The 14128-nt window shown below is 58.5% G+C and overlaps 1 protein-coding gene across 6 annotated transcripts in view; it reads right to left on the reverse strand.

Moving 5' to 3' along the window:
• Window positions 1-14128, reverse strand: part of ERG (ETS transcription factor ERG) — a 222957-nt gene that overhangs the window by 41483 nt on the left and 167346 nt on the right. For all 6 annotated transcript variants that reach the window (XM_059686461.1, XM_059686460.1, XM_059686457.1 and 3 more), the window contains one exon: window positions 13814-14031. In XM_059686461.1, the coding sequence (XP_059542444.1) occupies window positions 13814-14031 (218 nt within the window). The remainder of the gene's footprint in view (window positions 1-13813; window positions 14032-14128) is intronic.

A 14128-nucleotide genomic window follows, 5' to 3' on the forward strand; every position in this document is an offset into this window, starting at 1 on the left:
CGTTTGTTTTCGTGCTCTAACCACAAGACATAATTCATCGCCCGAAGCTTCCCCATGCCCGCTGTCGTGGTGAAACAGGCCACCAGAGCCTCATGTCAACAGCCGCACCTTCAGGACAGTGAAAGCACAGTCCTTTCCCCACTGTGTCTTGTTTTAGCTTCTGAGGAAGAGAGACTGGAGCTATGCTTTTGACCATTTCAAATAGCTGTTGTGATAAATCTACGGGAACTCCAACCACAGGGCAGGGAGAGGGTCGCCCGTGGGGCCGCCTGCTGGACTCAAGGTCGACATCGGCGACAGGGGCCCAAGGCGTCCTAGTCTCAGTTTTTAGTCATTCCCCCTTTTTTTTGACTCTTGGAAGTTTCAACAGCAAAAGAGTGGCGTCTATCGTGCGGGCCCTGTTCTGAGAGGGTAGTAGTGGGCCTGGTGTGGCGGGGGCAGCTCAGCCCCTGTCCGGAGGTGTGGACAGGAGAGAGGGGCTCGCGCCACATCTCAGAGCCAGGGAGACGCAGAGCCAGGCTAGAGGCTGGGCAGCCTGAACTCACTGTCACTGCCTGGCCCCTGCCTGCACCAAGGAAAGGTGGGATGCTGCCCTTAAAAGGTAAAGGAGCCGGCCAGTGTGGCTCAGCAGTTGAGCTTTGACCTATGAACCAGGAGGTCACGGTTCGATTCCCAGTCAGGGCACATGCCCAGGTTGCAGGCTCGGTCCCCAGTAGGGGGCGTGCAGAAGGCAGCCGATCAATGATTCTCTCTCATCATCGATGTTCTCTCTCTCCCTGCTTCTTCTCTGAAATCAATAAAAATATATTTTTTAAAAAGGTAAAGACGATTGTAATCTCAGAAAGGCATCGAGAACTCCCTGACCCACGTGTCACTGGGCTTCAGCACTGCAGTGCACTTGCCATTCCTATTCCAGGATGCCATCCCCGGGACTGCTCCTCCCCCCGCACGGCAGGTGGCAGACACACCCAGGAGGTGTGTACACAGACATAAGAAACAGAGGCCATTCCTAGAGAAGCACATTTTCCAGGGATGTCCATCAGGCACGGCTTTAACAAAATGAAACCTGAACATGACTCCGAGAACCGGAATTACACACTTAAAAGCCTCCATCACTGCATTTTCATCTCCTTGCCCAGGTGTGGGGAGAAGGGATCCACACTGCGGGAGGCTGGCCTCTTTGCCGACTGCCCTGTACAGGGCCATCGCGCTTTCTGATGCGAGTCACGGGGGGACTTCCCACCACACCCCGGGGTTCTGCTGCACCGAGCCCTGCCTGGAGGGAGGGCCACGCGTTCTCCACTCCGACATCACAAGGGTTTGCACATTCCACGCATTGCTCTGGAAATGCACCCGGCAAAGAGCATTCCTTTACGTCCTGGATTCTTAGTATTCACGTAGGTGCTTTCCAGCAGCAGCTGTGAACATGCCAACGCAAGTCATTAGCTGCTCGCTGAATGGATACTCGCTGGGGAATGTGACGTTCCTCTGTCTTACTGTTTGGGGCATAAATGTCTTTACTGCAAATAAGCGCGGTTAAGGTATTTCTCCCAGACTCTTCAGAGCACATGAAAGTTACTATGCAAATCAGAACCACAGTGAGCCATCACCTCACACCTGTTGGGAGGGCTGCCATGCTAGGGATGGCTCCAAACTCCTTTCATGTAATATTTACATGAGAATAAATAGGTGGGTAAAGCACTTAAAATGCTGCCTTGCACCCACGATAAACGCTATGGGTTAGCTGTTCTTATCCTTTCCATCAACACGCCGCCATGAGGTCAGTACCTGCAGCAGGGGTGTTACAGGTGAAGCCCAGGTCACATGACCAGCAATGGAGGCTCTGGATTGGAGCCTAGACCACGGGGACCCTCAGTCCGAGTACTTGAACCCACACTATAGGATCCACCTGGGAAGGCCATGCGAGTGGCCTCTTTCCCAGACATAAAACATGACTGAATGGCCCCTCAGAAGACCCGGTGCAGGCTTCACTCCGGAGGGTTTTCCACGGGGCATCCTGGGAGGGGCCCTGCAGGCAGCCGTGGGGAAGGCAGATGTGAACTCGACAGGGGCGGCGCACTGTTGACTTGGACACACACGTGAATTGTGGTAAGTCCAGCTCCAAAGACGCTGGCCACCTCAATGTGCAGCTGAACGTCATTGCTCCTCCCCAGCCCTTCCTCGAGGGGCTCAGCGTGGGGCGCGCTCTGCAGAGGATGGGCCAACATTCCTGAGTGGGAGGGGGGCTCAGAGAAGCTCCCTGGCTGAGAGGCAGAGTGGGACGGAGTCCACTCAGATCCTGGGCCTGGGCACAGAGCGAACTGAGGACCAGGGCAGAGGCTGGGCCACCGGGAACGCAGTCCATGTACGTCTGTAGGATCACCTGGGACACAGCCCAAGACAAAGGCTCCCTTTAGCTGTTTCCATACGTAATGCTTTTTCTGAGGGAGGGGCGGCCTGGGGGGTGGGGGGGAGTCATGTGCCTGTAAAAATGTACCGAGAATTAAAATAAGGGCTTTGGTTGTTGAAAAGCAAAATGAACTTGGCATCTGACGATGTTGGTTTTCAGAGTCTACGGAGAGCAGGCGGTCCATCATGGGAAGAGCCCACAGCGAAGGGCGCAGGCATGGCCGTGAGCCTGGCAGGGATGGGGCCTGGCCCTGCGCTGTCGTCTGTGCCCCGTGAATGGACCTCATTTATCCAAGAACATCCCCTAAAGCAGCCCCGAGCCACGACCCCGGGCTCGCCGGCCACAGGAAGTCTGCGATTCCCCCTCAGTCCAGAACAGTTAGTGGAGACTCGGGCCTTACAGAGTCTCCAACGTGGAACTGAGGAAATCAGTGGCCCTCCTTCCGGTGGGCAAAGGTGCCGCTTATCCTCGAAAACCTACCCATCCTCCGAGACCCATCCTCTAAGACCTGCCTCCTTCCTTTTCCGCATTCCACTGCCCTGGGAGACAGCCCCACTGCCTTGCTCTCCGCCACATGCTGGTGGGGGGTCCTGGCCTTCACTGCAGAGCGATCTTCCCAAATACAAACCCGCCAGCCCCGTGCAGCCCAGCCCTTCCGTGACCCCAGGCGCCTACGGATAAACGCACACTCCCCAGATCCTCCTCGGCCGGCATCTGGCCCTGGGCCTTCTCTAGTCATTATTCATTTAACAAATGTTACAGAGTGGCCCAGCCGGTTTGGCTCAGTGGATAGAGCGTCAGCCCGAGGGCCGAAGGATCCCGGGTTTGATTCCAGTCAAGGGCATGTACTCTGGTTGCAGGACCAAATCCCTGGCCTTGGTTGAGGCACGTGCGGGAGACAATCAATGTGTCTCTCTCACATCCATGTTTCTCTCTGTCTCTCCCCCTCCCTTCCACTCTCTCTAAAAATCAATGGAAAAATATCCTCAGGTGAGAATTAACAAGAGAGAGAGAGAGAGTCAGTCTGCCAGGCACTGTCCCAGATGCTGGGGATACCTGAGTGTCCCTATTGTCACGGTGGCTGTGATTGTGTGGCTAAAGCCCCTCTCCTGACTCCCTACTCTGCCCCAAACACCCCAATCCACGTCACCCCGACTCCTATGTGGGTACGCAAGCCCCTGCTGCGTCCCATGCAGTCTCCAGCTCCTTACTGCTGATTACAATGCCACTGTCCTCATGAATGAATGTCCTTTAGCTTATTGGGTGGTTTCATGTGATGAGCTCCAGGGGGGCAACAGGAGGTTTCCCTGGCAGCTCCACCCTGCGAGCCCAGGACGTCAGTTCCAGGGGAGGGCTCACCAGGACACGGGCGGCAGGCACCCCAGGCCCGGCTCACGCCTCAACACCAAGTTCCCTTTGCTGCCCAGCCGGTGTGCATCAGTGGTCGACCCAGGAACCAGGAGGTCGCTGGTTTGATTCTGGTCAGGGCACATGCCCGGTTGCAGACTCGATCCCCAGTGGTGGCCGTGCAGGAGGCAGCCGATCCATGATTCTCTCTCATCACTGATGTTTCTATCTCTCTCCCTCACCCTTCCTCTCTGAAATCAATAGAAATATATTTTTAAAAGTTCCCTTCACACGTGGTTTTCTTCCTAAGAACCCCGAGCGCCCACACTCAGCCCTAAGCGACTGAACAAACGCCTGATCGAGGTTTGGAGCAGGAATTGAGGTAAGTCACCACAAAAGGTATGTTCAGGCCCGAGACAAGGAGGGGGCTGTCTGGAGGGCCCGGGGTACTTGGCGGGTCTGTTTTATTTCTGAATCAGAGGCGATGGAAAAGCTGCTTCAGCCGCGCGGCCTGACGGCGGGTGGAGCGCAGTGATTCATGGACAGCCCGGCTCGGGCTGACACTGGGGCTCTGTCTTCACCGCCCAGCGCTGCTCTCACCCTCATAAACACCCCCTGCACCTGGCATCGCAGCCTCTTCCCACCAGCCCGCTGCCCCTCCCCCCCTCGCCCAGAAAGCTGAAGACGAAATTAATTAAAAAGCCACCACAAACCACAGGGAGCTCTTTGTCCCCCGAGGCATTGAGTGTCCCTGGGAGAGTCGCATTATTTAAGGACACATGTACCCATTTCTCTTCACAGCTGAAGATGGGGATGAGCAGGACCCTCCGGCAGTTAGGCCGTGAAACCTGGGGGTCAGTGCATCCTTTTGGGGGGCCATCACTTGGAAATGAAATGCTCACAGGACAAGGTATCAACAGATGGTTACACGACAGAGATGGGACGTGACATCTTTTCTGTTCTGTGAGGTTTTTTGTTTGTTTGTTTGTTTTGCTGGAAACACTTTCATTTCTCAAGAGGAAAGACTTAAGCCCATCCATTACGGTGCTCTGGGTTTTTTACCTCCAGAACAGGCTATGGAAATTCTGGTTAACCCACACCATTTCCCTCTGAGGCTAAAAAGTGCCAAAGCAGTGGCCCAGTGCCCGCTGCCTATGCCACAGGGACCCTGTGGGGTTCCCCGGCGCCTGGGCCCTCTCCTCCTACAGGCGGTGCCCGTCATCTGACTTCCGAGCGATGACAAAGACCGAGGGCCGGGGAGCCCGCCTCCCTTCCTCGCGTTTCCCAGCCGGACATGCTGCACCTCGACCTCATATAAAACCACCCGTTTGCGGGTCCCCAGCACGGGGCCACCCACAGCTGGGAAGGTGGCCAGGCCTGAGTGGGAAACTGTCCCAGCCAACCCGACCGACCCCGGGGCGGGAAGGAGCAAATGCGGTCACATTGTGACTCTCACTGCCCTACAGTGATGCACAGCGTCTCAGAGGACGGTGGTGTGTGTGTGGGGGGGGGGGGGGGGGCAGGGCGGGGAGAAGAAGTCAAATCTCAATGAGTCTAAGGGGAAAGGCCTGGGGAGGGACGGGTCCCAGCGGACCCATTTCAAATAGCAAACAGAGAGCTGCACGCGAAGCGAGAGAGCGGATGTGAGAGACCGCCCGCCAAGACGCCATCCTGCAGCCGGGATGGGGCACAGCCCCGCTTCCGTCACAGTGACAGGCGGCCCTGCGCAGCCACCACCCTGAAACGGAGACGTTTTATTTTTACCTTCAGCCCGACAAGGATCTGAGGAGCCACTGATGTGCTCTGCTCACGGGGCTTCCTCACAGGGCCTCTCTGGGAGGTGGTCTGGGTGGGGGCCACCTCCTGAAGGAGAGGGAACGGGAGAGCAGGGGAACTGGCTGCTGGGGTAGAATAAAATCCACCTTCGTAAGGGAATGTTCTACCTGTGCGACATCTACAGGAGATCACAGTAGCGTCTGGATTCACGCCTCTCGGGGGAGAGGAGATAGGACACATTGCTGGTCCGTCAGCTGAGAACCCTCGGCTGTCCCAGCCGATAGCAAAGATGCTCACTTTAGACCCGCGGTTCTCAACCTTCCTAACGCCGCGACCCTTTAATACAGTTCCTCATGTTGTGGTGACCCCCAAACCATAAAATTATTCTTGTTGCTACTTCATCACTGTAATGTTGCTACTGTTATGAATCGTCATGTAAAAATCTGATATGCAGGATGTACTTTCATTGTTACAAATTGAACATAATGAAAGCATAGTGATTAATCACCAAAACAATACGTAATTATATATGTGTTTTCCCATGGTTTTAGGCGACCCCTGTGAAAGGGTCGTTCGACCGCCAAAGGGGTCGCGAGCCACAGGTTGAGAACCGCTGCTTTAGAAAAAGCCTGGAGGGCGTGAGGAGGAGAGCAGGCCTATGGCCACACAGCCTACGACAGAGACGCGTGGTCTCCATCTGTGAAATGGGTCTAGTCCAATGGTCCCCAGGGTGGGGCACACGCCACACAGGGCGGCAGCCTGATTTTTAAGGGGGGCAATTGGAGAATGAGTTATTAACAGTGAACCTTTTGCATTTCTTATGGTTCCAGGGGCCAGATATACAGTATATAAATACATATTGTGACACATTTACGCATTTCAGTTCTCTATTATGTTTTGAAACTTTATTTGCTATTTTTTCATATCTTATTATTTTTTAAATAATTTCTTCCTCAGGACTTCAACTGTCCTTCCGTTCTTTTATTTTTCTCTTTCATGGCTGCCCTGTTCTTTGGAAGCTTGTTTAGACCAAATCAATGGCCTTTTAGGTTTCCTCCATGTGAATAGGAGCTCACTTTTTGAATAATAAGAATTATATGTCTCAGCGGGAGGGGGAGGCATCAGGATGTTAGAGATGCTTATGTGGGGCACGGCCAACAAAAGGTTGGGAGCCACTGGTCGAGTCACAATGCCGTCCCACAGATTTAATGAGGAAACTGGATGACATAGTGCGTATTATAAATCATGATGTGTTATAGAACTACTGTTTAATATTACTCCTCACAGACTCTCTTTCCTGCCCAGGTGGTGGGAGTCACACCCTCCCCCCCATCCCCCCTCGCTGAGGCGGGGCCCTGAACTCCCCTCAGTCCTTGCACTTGCCCTGTGACCTCACAGGGCGTCTCCACCGCTGCTGGACCCTGAGCTTCCCTAAACCCATCCTCACAGCGACCAGCCCTGTGCATGATTCAGAGGAACCCCAAACCCGCAGCTCTGGCCCAGGGCTTGTCACCTCACCGTGCAGACCGCGGGCACCGGGGCCAGCTCATTTCTCTGGCGGGGAGAAGCCCTGTGTTTAGGACGTTGAGCCTCATCCCTGGCCTCTACCCACCAGATGCCAGGAACACCACCCCACCCCACCCCCCCCGCAAGTTATGACAATAAAAATGTCTGCAGACATTGTCACACGTCCCCTGGAGGCACCGTCATCTGAGGCTGAGAACACTGAGCCCGAGAAGGGATGTCCCGTGTCCTCACAGCGCGCAGTCAGCTCGGTGTGGGCACGCGCCATGCCCTCTGAGTCGGCGCTGGCTCACAAGCAGTGGTCCCTTCCTTCCCGTCTTCCCTCCAGTGTTTTACGGAGATCTACGTTCTGGCAAGAGGCCCCATGTCACCACTGCCTTTCCTTTCAGGAGCCTGTGAGTGCGGCAGGGCTGAGGCTTGGTCGAATTCCTCCAAGTGGTCTGAAACGGGACCCTCCCGCCTCCCAGAGCCAGGCCTTCTCCTCCGAGGGCGGCTAATGGGTAAGGACGTAAGGACGCTCAGCGAGGACCAAGCTCAAGGACAGTGCTCTGCTCAGGGAGGACCGAGCTCAAGGACAGTGCTCTGCTCAGGGAGGACCGTGCCCAAGGACAGTGCTCTGCTCAGGGAGGACCGAGCTCAAGGACAGTGCTCTGCTCAGGGAGGACCGAGCTCAAGGACAGTGCTCTGCTCGGGGAGGACCGTGCCCAAGGACAGTGCTCTGCTCGGGGAGGACCGAGCTCAAGGACAGTGCTCTGCTCAGGGAGGACCGAGCTCAAGAACAGTGCTCTGCTCAGGGAGGACCGAGCTCAAGGACAGTGCTCTGCTCGGGGAGGACCGTGCCCAAGGACAGTGCTCTGCTCAGAGAGGACCGTGCCCAAGGACAGTGCTCTGCTCAGGGAGGACCGAGCTCAAGGACAGTGCTCTGCTCGGGGAGGACCGTGCCCAAGGACAGTGCTCTGCTCAGGGAGGACCGTGCCCAAGGACAGTGCTCTTCTCGGGGAGGACCGAGCTCAAGGACAGTGCTCTTCTCGGGGAGGACCGTGCCCAAGGACAGTGCTCTGCTCGGGGAGGACCGAGCCCAAGGAAAGTGCTCTTCTCGGGGAGGACCGAGCCCAAGGACAGTGCTCTGCTCGGGGAGGACCGAGCCCAAGGACAGTGCTCTGCTCGGGGAGGACCGAGCCCAAGGACAGTGCTCTGCTCGGGGAGGACCGAGCCCAAGGACAGTGCTCTGCTCGGGGAGGACCGTGCCCAAGGTCAGTGCTCTGCTCGGGGAGGACCGTGCCCAAGGTCAGTGCTCTGCTCGGGGAGGACCGTGCCCAAGGACAGTGCTCTGCTCGGGGAGGACCGTGCCCAAGGACAGTGCTCTGCTCGGGGAGGACCGAGCCCAAGGACAGTGCTCTGCTCGGGGAGGACCGTGCCCAAGGACAGTGCTCTGCTCGGGGAGGACCGTGCCCAAGGACAGTGCTCTGCTCGGGGAGGACCGTGCCCAAGGACAGTGCTCTGCTCGGGGAGGACCGAGCTCAAGGACAGTGCTCAGATAGGGGAGGACCGAGCTCAAGGACAGTGCTCTGCTCGGGGAGGACCGAGCTCAAGGACAGTTCTCTACTTGGGGAGGACCGAGCTCAAGGACAGTGCTCTGCTCGGGGAGGACCGTGCCCAAGGACAGTGCTCTGCTCGGGGAGGAACGTGCCCAAGTACAGTGCTCTGCTCGGGGAGGACCGAGCTCAAGGACAGTGCTCTGCTCGGGGAGGACCGTGCCCAAGGACAGTGCTCTGCTCGGGGAGGACCGTGCCCAAGGTCAGTGCTCTGCTCGGGGAGGACCGTGCCCAAGGTCAGTGCTCTGCTCGGGGAGGACCGTGCCCAAGGACAGTGCTCTGCTCGGGGAGGACCGTGCCCAAGGACAGTGCTCTGCTCGGGGAGGACCGAGCCCAAGGACAGTGCTCTTCTCGGGGAGGACCGTGCCCAAGGACAGTGCTCTGCTCGGGGAGGACCGAGCTCAAGGACAGTGCTCTGCTCGGGGAGGACCGAGCTCAAGGACAGTGCTCTGCTCGGGGAGGACCGAGCTCAAGGATAGTTCTCTACTCGGGGAGGACCGAGCCCAAGGACAGTGCTCTGCTCGGGGAGGACCGTGCCCAAGGACAGTGCTCTGCTCGGGGAGGACCGTGCCCAAGGACAGTGCTCTGCTCGGGGAGGACCGTGCCAAAGGACAGTGCTCTGCTCGGGGAGGACCGTGCCCAAGGACAGTGCTCTGCTCGGGGAGGACCGTGCCCAAGGACAGTGCTCTGCTCGGGGAGGACCGAGCCAAAGGACAGTGCTCTGCTCAGGGAGGACCGTGCTCTGCTCAGGGAGGACCGAGCTCAAGGACAGTGCTCTGCTCGGGGAGGACCGAGCTCAAGGACAGTGCTCTGCTCGGGGAGGACCGTGCCCAAGGACAGTGCTCTGCTCGGGGAGGACCGTGCCCAAGGACAGTGCTCTGCTCGGGGAAGACCGTGCCCAAGGTCAGTGCTCTGCTCGGGGAGGACCGTGCCCAAGGACAGTGCTCTGCTCGGGGAGGACCGAGCCCAAGGACAGTGCTCTGCTCGGGGAGGACCGTGCCCAAGGACAGTGCTCTGATCGGGGAGGACCGAGCCCAAGGACAGTGCTCTGCTCGGGGAGGACCGAGCCCAAGGACAGTGCTCTGCTCGGGGAGGACCGAGCCCAAGGACAGTGCTCTGCTCGGGGAGGACCGTGCCCAAGGTCAGTGCTCTGCTCGGGGAGGACCGTGCCCAAGGTCAGTGCTCTGCTCGGGGAGGACCGTACCCAAGGACAGTGCTCTGCTCGGGGAGGACCGTGCCCAAGGACAGTGCTCTGCTCGGGGAGGACCGAGCCCAAGGTCAGTGCTCTGCTCGGGGAGGACCGTGCCCAAGGACAGTGCTCTGCTCGGGGAGGACCGTGCCCAAGGACAGTGCTCTGCTCGGGGAGGACCGTGCCCAAGGACAGTGCTCTGCTCGGGGAGGACCGAGCCCAAGGTCAGTGCTCTGCTCGGGGAGGACTGAGCTCAAGGACAGTGCTCTGCTCGTGGAGGACCGAGCTCAAGGACAGTTCTCTGCTCGGGGAGGACTGAGCTAAAGGACAGTGCTCTGCTCGGGGAGGACCGTGCCCAAGGACAGTGCTCTGCTCGGGTAGGACCGTGCCCAAGGACAGTGCTCTGCTCGGGGAGGACCGAGCCCAAGGACAGTGCTCTGCTCGGGGAGGACCGTGCCCAAGGACAGTGCTCTGCTCGGGGAGGACCGTGCCCAAGGACAGTGCTCTGCTCGGGGAGGACCGTGCCCAAGGACAGTGCTCTGCTCGGGGAGGACCGTGCCCAAGGTCAGTGCTCTGCTCGGGGAGGACCGAGCCCAAGGACAGTGCTCTGCTCGGGGAGGACCGAGCCCAAGGACAGTGCTCAGATAGGGAAGGACCGAGCCCAAAGACAGTGCTCTGCTCGGGGAGGACCGTGCCCACGGTCAGTGCTCTGCTCGGGGAGGACCGTGCCCAAGGACAGTGCTCTGCTCGGGGAGGACCGTGCCCAAGGTCAGTGCTCTGCTCAGCCAGGACCATGCCCAAGGACAGTGCTCTGCTCAGGGAGGACCGTGCCCAAGGTCAGTGCTCTGCTCGGGGAGGACCGTGCCCAAGGTCAGTGCTCTGCTCGGGGAGGACCGAGCCCCAGGACAGTGCTCTGCTCGGGGAGGACCGTGCCCAAGGACAGGGCTCTGCTCGGGGAGGACCGTGCCCAAGGTCAGTGCTCCGCTCGGGGAGGACCGTGCCCAAGGTCAGTGCTCCGCTCGGGGAGGACCGTGCCCAAGGTCAGTGCTCCGCTCGGGGAGGACCGTGCCCAAGGACAGTGCTCTGCTCGGGGAGGACTGTGCCCAAGGACTGTGCTCTGCTCGGGGAGGACCGAGCTCAAGGTCAGTGCTCTGCTCGGGGAGGACCGTGCCCAAGGTCAGTGCTCTGCTCGGGGAGGACCGTGCCCAAGGTCAGTGCTCTGCTCAGCCAGGACCGTGCCCAAGGACAGTGCTCTGCTCGGGGAGGACCGTGCCCAAGGTCAGTGCTCTGCTCAGCCAGGACCGAACTCAAGGTCAGTGCTCTGCTCGGGGAGGACCGTGCCCAAGGTCAGTGCTCTGCTCGGGGAGGACCGTGCCCAAGGTCAGTGCTCCGCTCGGGGAGGACCATGCCCAAGGACAGTGCTCTGCTCGGGGAGGACCGAGCTCAAGGACAGTGCTCTGCTCAGCCAGGACCGTGCCCAAGGACAGTGCTCTGCTCGTGGAGGACTGAGCCCAAGGACAGTGCTCTGCTCGGGGAGGACCGTGCCCAAGGACAGGGCTCTGCTCGGGGAGGACCGTGTCCAAAGACAGTGCTCTGCGTGGGCGGAGCTATATCCTGTCCTGCAACTCTTCTCCCTACTCCCTGTGGGGACCACTCAGGCGGGGAAGGCTGCCCCGCAGGGCATGTGGGTAGGGGCACTGGCTACTGAAGCTAGCCCGGGCCCACATCAGAGGATGGTGGGTGCCTGCCCTCCTCCTCCTGCTAATTCAGGAGCGGCACAGAGTATGACCCCGCTCTCACCTCCTCACGGCGTGTCTCTGAGGCTCACTAAACCCAGACCCGCCTCGGGGGGCTGGCCCTTGGCTCAGCCTGGGAACAGGGGCCAGGGCAGGATCTCGGTGCTCTCTGCCCAAAGTGGTGTGTTCTCTCTCTCTCTCTCTCTCTCTCTCTCTCTCTCTCTCTCACACTCACACACACACACACACACACACACACACACACACACACACCGATGCGTTTCCTGCACCCAGAAACTGGTGTTTGAGGAACAAAGCTCTGGAAATGCCTCTTGCTCTTAGTGTCCCCCCACGACTCTACTGGGTGCGTGGGGTCACACGACGCCACCGAGAGAGAACCCACTGAGTGGCCCCGTGGTCATCCCACCCTCCCCTCATCCACTCCGCTGCGTTCCTCCCCACACGGCTACACTCCGTCCTCCAAAGTCTCAGAAAAATGGGTGGGGGGGGGAGGGGTTGGGGGGGGGGGACGTAGGCGCATATGGAACATAACACAACAATTAATAAATATCAGCACAAGAGTACACTCTGTGCTTCGTGTGTCACCACGGTAAGCCTGCCTCGGCCCCACCCTGCCCCTGGTGGGTGGAGACACTACCGGGTGGGATAGGACTGACCCACAGGACAATCACACGCATCAAATAAGTACCCAGGACTCGGATCCTGGGCCCTGGGGCGGCGTTTTCTCCCCGGAGGGACCTCTCAGGAGTCTGGGAATGACTCCCTGGCCGAGGTCCGACGTGGCCTGCCTGGGCCTGAAGTCCACGCGAAGCCCCCACGCCACAGCCACACGCAACTTCAGGGCGACTGTTCCCGGTTTCAGGGAGAAACCGGCCCCGCAGAGCCTGCGAGAGGTAGGCGTGAACCAGTTCCCTGCACGGCACGTTCCACACACTTAGGATCCCCTCTCGGTGCTGTGACTTGGCACCTTCATGGAGGCCGCACCGGAAGCGGACACAACCATTTCCAGCTCTTATAAACACGTATTGAGCATTATAGTATAGGGTGTGCCCCAAAATGTATACACACACTTCGAGTAATTGTACAGGCAGTGTTCACTAAAATACACTGCATTTTCAAAACTGAGCACTCGGCTGTGACTCAGCTGTCAATCAGCTGTGAGGTGTGGATACATTTTCTGGGGCACCCTGTCTACATACGTAGCAAAAAGGGCCTTTTATAGCTGCAACAGAGTGGACAACGCCCTCAGGGTAGAGTCAGACACCTTGGGTCTGAATCCACATGGAGCCCCTTTAAGTGGTGATCCCGAGTCAGCCAGGAAAAGCCTACGCCTCGATTTCCTCATCCATCAAATGGGGGCGAGCACCCCTCACCGGGCTGCTGGGGGACGCACGGGGCGCTGGCGGAGAAGGGCTCTGTGCACAGGGACGCCCTGGAGCGTGCGGGCTGTCTGACGCCTCTACGTCGGAGCCTGCAACGTGTTAAAAAATTACCGTTTCTTTGTCCTGAGGTTTTATGTGCTTCTTCCTGAATATAGATGGGCTATGATATCATAATTGAAACCAACTTCACTTTTCAAAACTACATCCGACGAAATGCTCTCGAGCGAGGGCCAAGGCTCACTCTGCATCTGAGAACACATTCTATCTGACACACCAGAGACCTTAGCGATCACGGCGCGAGGAGAGCTCTGCTTTCCGTGCAAGTCAAGATGAGAAGCAGCGGCGAGCACTGAGAGGAAGGGGCAGAGGAGGGAGTGGGGTGGGTGGGTGGGTAGGTGAGGGGCAGATGGCTAAACAGCTCCCTTAGTGAGGGCAGATGGCTCGGACATATGCTACCGCCTGGCCACTAGCTGACACTCTCCCTCCATGCAAACATAACACGGCCTTCTTTTCCAGACAATAGAACCCCAGAGATGAACTCTGCCACATGTGTGCGAGCCCCCCTCCCGCAGCGCCCTCACGCCTGGAAAACTGTATTGAACACCACATCTTCAAAGCGAGTGCTCCGTGAATATACTACCAGTTTTACGACCTCCGTCCTCAACACAGAACCATCGGGGAACACATTTTCTCAGCCTTGGCCAACGGGACCCCTCCGCAGCCTTCCTTTCCGAAAGGATCTTTGTGGAAAGGAGTGTCCGAGCTCCCCGTGGCCTCCACAAGAGACAGGGAAACCGGGGGTGGGGTGGGGAGGGGGACAGGAGCCAGCTTACCTGGAGCCGTTCACCTGGTTAGGGTTGCATTCCATCTTGATGGTGACCCTGGCTGGGGGTTGCGACAGCCAGTCCTGCTGCGGGACGCGCGGGCTCATCTTGGAAGTCTGTCCATAGTCGCCGGAGGAGGAGGCGGTCATGTCCGTCTTCGCCAGGTGCGGCGTCCCGTAGGCACACTCGAACAACGACTGGTCCTCGCTCACCACCGATAGCGCTTCCTGCACACCCGGAGACACACACAGTCAGCGGCCTGGAGCACAGGCCTGCTTCAAGCAGCGGCCGGCTCTACAGCCCTTTCTAACCAGGACCACAGTT

Source organism: Myotis daubentonii, chromosome 3 (assembly GCF_963259705.1).
Source record: "Myotis daubentonii chromosome 3, mMyoDau2.1, whole genome shotgun sequence".
NCBI lineage: Eukaryota > Metazoa > Chordata > Mammalia > Chiroptera > Vespertilionidae > Myotis > Myotis daubentonii.